The following is a 7393-nucleotide window of genomic DNA, read 5'->3' on the forward strand; positions in this document are numbered from 1 at the left end:
TCCCAATAAACTCTTTCTTTTGTAAGTGTCATTTTTGATGTCTCTTCACAGCAATAGAAAAGTAACTAAGACAGAAGCTGGTACCAGGAGTAGGATATTGCTATAACAGACCTGACTATGCTGTTTGTTGGAGGAATGTAGAAGACTTTGAGAATTTAGAGAAGGAAATCTGTTGAATGTTGTAATCAAGGCTTAATAGACCAAATTCTAGTAGAATCTTGGAAGACAACAATGCTGAGAACAATATGGACTATGGAAGCCCAGATTAAGAGGTTTCAAAGGGGAATAATACTAGCACCTGGGCTGGAGACAGGCCATTCTTGTGATATTTTAGCAAAGAATGTGGCTGCTTTCTTTCCTTTTCCAAAAAATCTTCCCGAGGCTAAATTAAAAATTTGGGGACTAATTTCATCCACAGAGGAGATTTCAGGGAAGCCTAATATTGACTCTGTTGTATGGTTATTAGTGATCACTTTTATGCAGGTCTACAATACAAAAGAACAAGTGGGGCAAAAATAAGTACATGATATTTGAGGAGAAAAAGAGCAGCAGGAAATTCAGTGTTGGAGCTGAGACTTGTATTGAAAGAGTTAAGAACCATGATGCTTAATGGAATAAAGGGAATTGTGCCCTCAGGGGAAAACACCACCCAGTCAAGCTTCCATTTGTAAAAATGAAATGCCCACAGATATTTCTGTACCTGAAAACAACTACAAAAGAATGTTGATACAAGCATGATTCAAGGAGGGGCTCAGGATTCATCCCAAGCTGGCAGCTATGATTGAACTTAGCAGCATTGTTCATGTGGCTCTGGCTTTAGAAACAAGAGAATACAACAATAAAGGAACTGTAGAATCTTCCTCTATGATTAAGGATAGCCTCTGAGACAAGACATGTGGTGGGGGAGTCCCTGAATAGAGGCCCTGAGAGTCCACTGCATAAATCTGTGGAAGGGAAGCCTGAATTATTTGTGTTAGAGACCTAAGGATATTGAAGATTCCAGAGCTGTGTGATGTCTTCCAGGAAGAACTACACACGGAGAGTGGGCAGCCCAATGGAGAAGAGTATGTTGCAGTCAAGGAAGCTGGAACAACAGAACCATCAAAGACCTTTCACAACAGACATGTAGTTATAAGATTTGGTGTTTTCCTACCTGGCTTTTGGTTTTGCTTTGGTCTACTATGCCCCCATTTCTCCCATTTGTAATGGCAATATATTTTCTGTGCCATTGGATGCTGGAAGTATGTAATTTTCCTTTTGATTTGATTTTATATGGGGTTATATTTGGGAGATTGTCTTGAATATCAGATAAGAGTTTGGATTTTAAAATTATGTTGAGACTGTGAAAGACTATAGGGACTTTTGAAGTGTGGATAAATGCATTTTGCATTATAGTGTGGTTACAGTCCTAAGGGGATTAGGGTATGGAATGAGTTATTTGAATGATAATGGCCCCGATAGGCTCATATATTTGAATACTTGGTCTCCAGTTGGTGGAACTTTTTTGGAAGGATTGGAAAGTGTAACCTTGTTGGAGGAGATGGGATTTGAGGTTCCTTAAGTACACACCATTCCCAGATAGCTTTCTCTCTGCCTTGTACTTTATGGATCAGGTATAAGCTCTCAGCTACTTCTCCAGCATCATGATTACCTGATTGCTGCCATATGCTCTCTAAAATAATGATCATTAACTCCAGTCCACTGAAACTGCAAGTCCAATAAACTTTTTCATCTATAAGTTGCCTTGGTTGTGATGTCTCTTCACAGCAATAGAAAAGTAACTCAGACACACCTCTACCCACTAAGCAATCTCACCAGCTCCCCTTATATACTTTTAATGTGCTATTGGATGTTTTGTTATCACCTTGTTGATAATTTTTTTTACCCACAATGTCATTGGGGTTTTGGATCTATGGTTTTGTTTCTGAAAGTGTTTTTGACTCTGTTGTCAAAATAACACTAGCACATTAGAATGAGCTTATAGGTGTTCTCTTCCCTTCTTGGCTTTTGGGAATAATTCAGGTATATTTGGTGTTAATTTTCTTTTAAATGTCCAAAATCATTCACCAGTAAGACTCTTTGGGCCTGTACTTTATTTGTTAGAGAATCATTCATAGATTCAATCTTCTTGCTCTGTTTGTAGTTTGTTATGAATCCATCATGGTGAAATTCATATTTCTTGGAATATAACATTTCTTGGCACACAGTTATTCACAGAATTCTTTTATATTACAGTTTGTTTTTTACGATGTCTACTGCTTTTGTCTAGTTTTATTTTCTGAGTTGGCCCTTCTCTTTTATAGTTTAATAGTGAGTGCAAAGAAGAAACTATTCATTTCATTTCCTTCCTTCCTTCCTTCCTTCCTTCCTTCCTTCCTTCCTTCCTTCCTTTCTTTCTTTCTTTCATTCTTTCTTTCTTTGTATTTTATGAGTAAGGATGTTTTGCTTGCACATATGTCCGTGTATCTATCACTTGTGGACCTGGCGCCTATGAAGGCCAGAAGAGAAAGTCAGATCTCTTGGAATTTGAGTTACAGACACTTTTGAGCTACAATGTGGGGTCTAGAAACTGAACTCTGGTCCTCTGGAAGAGCAGACAGTGTTCTTACCTACTGAACCATCTCTCCCACCACACTCCTTGTTTTTTTTTATTGCTTATTCTTTTCTGCATCTCACTGATCTGTGGTCTAACCTCTTTAATTCCCTTCTTCTTTCTAAATGTGGGATCAATTTGTTCTTTTCTGACTCACTGAGCTTGGTGTTATTGGGCTTTTTCATGCAGTGCTTATTGGTATTAATTTACCTCAGCACTCACTAACTTTTATGCATGGAAAGACTAAAGGCAAGCTTTAATAACATTTGAAGGGTTGAAATTATATAAAATATCATTTCTTGTCATAATCAGATGAAACTAAAAAATAATGTCACCAAAAGAACAAGAAACTCCATAAATGTGTCAATCTTTACCACAAAGCAAGGTAAAAATCATACAGGAAAGTGTAACTCCCCACAACCATGCAAATGAAAACCCAGTGTTCCAAACACTTGGCATTCCCTGCATTTCCACTCTTTACACCCCATGTTCTTTCTCCCCTCTAGATCCTTATATTAACCCTGCTCTCTCTCTACTTTATGACCTCTTCTTCTTTATTACTGGTATGTGTGCATATATTAATAAACCTGAGCCCATTTAGTTTTGCTCATATGTATATGTGTTTAAGACTGGCTCCTTTGTAACCTATTCTGGGGCTTGAACTTGAGAAAATGGATTCTCCTACTTTTAGTGGCCATTGATTTTGCAAAGTTCCTCATCTGGGAATAGAGTCCATTAAGTGCTGCCTATATACTCTTAGGTATATGGTCATCCACTGGAGTGTGTGAAACCTTATAGGGACACACCTTCCACACTCTACATGGCTTTAGGGACTGACCTGACTGGAGCAACAGGGGAATGAAGAGAGGACAGACTTACAGATAAAAGTACAAAAGGGCAGGGATTGGGTGACCATGTGCTCTCATGGAGACACACACACAAAACAGGAACTCAGAAAGTTTATTATATACATTTAGATGGAGAAGTCAGATGTATGGTATACAGCTAAACAAGGAGGCAAGTTTAGCTAATCTCAGTAGGGGAGGCTCTATAGTGGGCAGTCTCAGGCAATAAACATTTGGGAGCAGCAACTGTGGTTGATAGTTTCTATGTAACACTAGTCAATCATTTGTAAACACTCATACTTGGATCAAAGGAAGACTTTGCTATTTCTCTAAGCCTCACCTGAGGAAGGCTTTGCCATTTCCATGGGTCATATCAACAACAGACATTTACTTGGCACTTCATTCACTCCTTACACATGGTCTGTAATATTTGGGCATCTATGATAACTCACTTGCCAACAGCTCCAATAGAGGCAACCCATTTTTGCCATTGGGCTTCTTATTTGTTAGCCTGCGATATCTAATAGAGGTGATATTAAGTTTATAAGTTTATCCATTTTAAGTTAAAAATTATTTATGTAAGAAAGAGCACCCGATAGGTAAAATAAAAGAGAAGCGACAGGTTACTTTGTCTAGGCTCATTGTTCTGAATATTGACTTACAGTTCTGTGAATAAATAAGCTCTAATAATAATCATCTGCTTTCTTTAAAATGGTCACTTAATTTATTCCTTGTTTTAATGTTATCACTCCATATTGACTGTTAGAAATACCATCAAAGCTATTATAATTATAGAGTAATGGATAAAAATAATAATTATAAAAACCCTTTGACCCTAGAAGAAGGCAGTAGCCAAAACTATCCGTATCAACGTGAGGACTGGACCGGCCCCTCTGTGTACAGGAAAGGGTAACCAAAGTTCACAATCCCTACTCTGTGCAGTGACTTGCTGTTACCTGACCTAGAAGTTCTGAGTCAAACTTCTACCCCAAACAGAGTGTCACCCATGGCCAGTTGCAAACACTGACCCGTGGGAATGCTAGTGATTAAAACAATCAAGAGGCTGATGGGAATGGCAGAGAAGACTTTATTATTAGGTAGTATAGAAAAGGGACCTTGGAAACTGGGTATAAATTGAAGATCTTGGACAGGAAGATTTCAACATATCAAGGACAGGGGTAGAAGACAGGACTGGCAGGCAGCTGCAGGTCTTCCGAACTTGATTCCTCCTACACCATTTCCCTGAAGTCTTCCTCATGCAGGTCAGCAGCAGCCCCCAGACTGCTGGCTACTGCCACAGCTGCTGCTGCTGCTGCCACCACAGCAGCCACCGCTGCCACCACTGCTGCCACAGCAGCCACCGCTGCCACCACTGCTGCCACAGCAGCCACTGCTGCCACCACTGCTACAGCATCCAGAGCTGTGACGATGGCGACGGAGAGATCTGCGGGGCCTGTAGTGGCTCAGGCAGCAGCCACCACCCCCAGAGCTGCAGCAGCCCCCAGAACTGGAGCCACAGCCTCCCCCAGAGCTGGAGCCACAGCAGCCCCCAGAACCCAGGCTACAGCAGGAAGACACAGGGGGGCACTTGGGAGGACACTTGGGGGGACACTTGGGGGGACACTTTGGTGTCTGGCACTTGGGAGGGCACTTGGGGGCACACTTGGGAGGGGGCTGGCACTGCTGCTGGTTCTGCTGGCAGGACATCTCGGCCTGTGGGTGTTCAGAAGCTGCAAGAGAATCCCACACATGTCAGATACCAGACACCACTATGGCTACCTGGCTCATTGTGACCACCAGAAGTGTCATTGATAATTATATAACCACCACCTATAGTCATTTCAATTCTAACATACTCATATAATCATGTCATGTTCATCATGACTTTGAAATCTCAGACACCCATGCAAGTGAGACACTAATCATCACCTGGTATCCATCAGTACCAAATGAATAAAAAACTACTGACACTGTAACAAGTTTGGTAGTCTTAATCCTCATAGATCTGAGAGGATTTGGATTATTTCAGAGAAAAGCAATTGTTAAAAGAAAGAGCAATCATCGTGTGAAGGTGATTTTTGTTTAAGGTTGGTATTTCAAGGAACTTCTAGATTACTGATGGGGAAGTAAGGTGATCCCCTGAAGAAAAATATGTAAACTCTCTCAAGGGTGCCTTGAGAACAGTAGGTCCTGCTGTGAGGTCAGAGTTCAGGGGTATCCAAATCACCACCTGCCCAGGCTAAGGGTGGCAAGGTGTCATCCTGGTGATGTCCTGTTCCTCAGAAAAGTGTGTGAACAGATCCCAGTACAAGGGCTCTCATTCTTTCCCAAGTCAAAGTGAGAGCCTGATCTGTGATTGGTATGTAAAATGAATTAAAAAAATTCTTAATTAAAAAAAGAATGTGGAAAAAAGTCAAATAAATGAACAAGCAAAACAACAACAATAACAAAGTGATAGCCTGTTGCCCTTTTCTGACTAGAGCTCTTCTTCGGAAATGAGAGGTAGATTGTCTTCATAGGCCAACTCCCACCTGAAACCTAACCCCATGAACACAGATCTCTATGCTCAATGTCCCATCCCGAGGGTTCCTGTAGACTGAAGATACTTTGTTCTTTCCAGAGCCAGAATGCCCCAAGCATTCCGGTGTCTCTCAGAACTGTGGTTTGTGTGTATCATTGTTGCCATTGCCTCACCCCTCACTCTTCACCACATTCAATGATCTACCAATATGTCCTATAGTCAAAAAAAAAACCCTTCCCAGTCCTCTTTACAACTCTAGGCTGGCAACCTCTCTGGAAAAGTCCCTGCTCTTGCCTCCTGTGCACACTTACCAAGATGATGGGCAGCTCAGGATGTGTGGGTATCTCAGGAGGTGAGTGGATGGAGGCGCCCTATGCTTCAGCCCTTTTATTCTGATCCTGGCCTCTGCCTTAGCCTGTCAGACAGTGTCTGGACAAGGTAGGCTCTGTCTGCTGACACCACATGGTCATGTGACAGATGATGACCAGATGTTCCTCACCAACCTTCCTCCATGAGGCCAGGCATGCTGCATCTCTCTTAGACCATGGCTTAGGCATGAAGGGAGGAAGTGGATTCCTGGGTCCTTAACCCTGGCATACCTGCAGAGTACCTGAATGGGAACCAGTCACTTCTTCATTGTTTTTCTTTTCTGTTCCTTCTTAATGTGATATGTGAAGTATATAGATCACATCAAGGTAGTAAAATTTGAAGTTTCTTCCAAACCTTTGTTTCCTCTCTGCACTTTCCCAACTGTGCCTACATAAACCTAGTTTAAACATCTACAACTGCAGTAAAACCCTGCAAGATAGATCCCGGACAGCACCACATTTGTTGAGGTGTGGTTCTGAAAGTCTGTTTAGACTGTGTCATTTCTCATTTTAACTAGGACAGTACAATATTAAGGATAATTCAAGACTGTTATGAAAATAAATGAAACATCAGATGATTATGTATACTTCACAAAAGACACATGCAAACTTCTAAATACAAGAACATGGCAAGTGAGAGATGGCTCATCTGTGAAGAATGCACACTGCTCTTGTAGAGGATCTGAGTTTGGATCCTAGGAACTAAGTGGGGCAGCTCACAACCCCCTCTTACTCCAGCTTCAGAGCATCTAACACCCTCTTCTTACCTCCAAAGGTACATGCAGTCACTTACACATGCACACAGAGATACACACAGACACACAGACACACACAATATAAAATTAAAATATAATCTTTAAAAATAGAAACTGAAATAAGATTAAGAGGTTCAATAAATAATATGCATGAAAATGACCCAAGGAAACCCAATATTTGGCAAAATTAATATTCATTACCAATAATAAAGCAGCAAATGTGTCCAGAGAGCATGGACATCCTTATTTTATGTTTCTTTACATTTGTCTCAGTAAATATATTTATATAATATATTTCATGAATTTACATG

The 7393-nt window shown here is 40.9% G+C and overlaps 1 protein-coding gene across 1 annotated transcript; it reads right to left on the bottom strand.

Annotated features, from left to right (window-relative positions):
• Window positions 1-4505: 4505 nt before the first annotated feature.
• LOC114683132 (late cornified envelope protein 1C-like) lies at window positions 4506-6394 on the bottom strand. Its single transcript, XM_037206713.1, has 2 exons — window positions 6271-6394; window positions 4506-5168 (listed from the first exon to the last, which is right to left on the bottom strand). Exon 2 carries the CDS (start codon window positions 5143-5145, stop codon window positions 4702-4704), a length of 444 nt encoding a protein of 147 aa, XP_037062608.1. The 5' UTR covers window positions 5146-5168; window positions 6271-6394; the 3' UTR covers window positions 4506-4701.
• Window positions 6395-7393: the final 999 nt, after the last annotated feature.

Source organism: Peromyscus leucopus, chromosome 6 (genome assembly GCF_004664715.2).
Source record: "Peromyscus leucopus breed LL Stock chromosome 6, UCI_PerLeu_2.1, whole genome shotgun sequence".
Taxonomy (NCBI): domain Eukaryota; kingdom Metazoa; phylum Chordata; class Mammalia; order Rodentia; family Cricetidae; genus Peromyscus; species Peromyscus leucopus.

What these genes read in the sequence shown, in the direction of transcription:
- LOC114683132 (XM_037206713.1), bottom strand. Translation starts at nt 5,145, where the DNA reads ATGTCCTGCCAGCAGAACCAGCAGCAGTGCCAGCCCCCTCCCAAGTGT.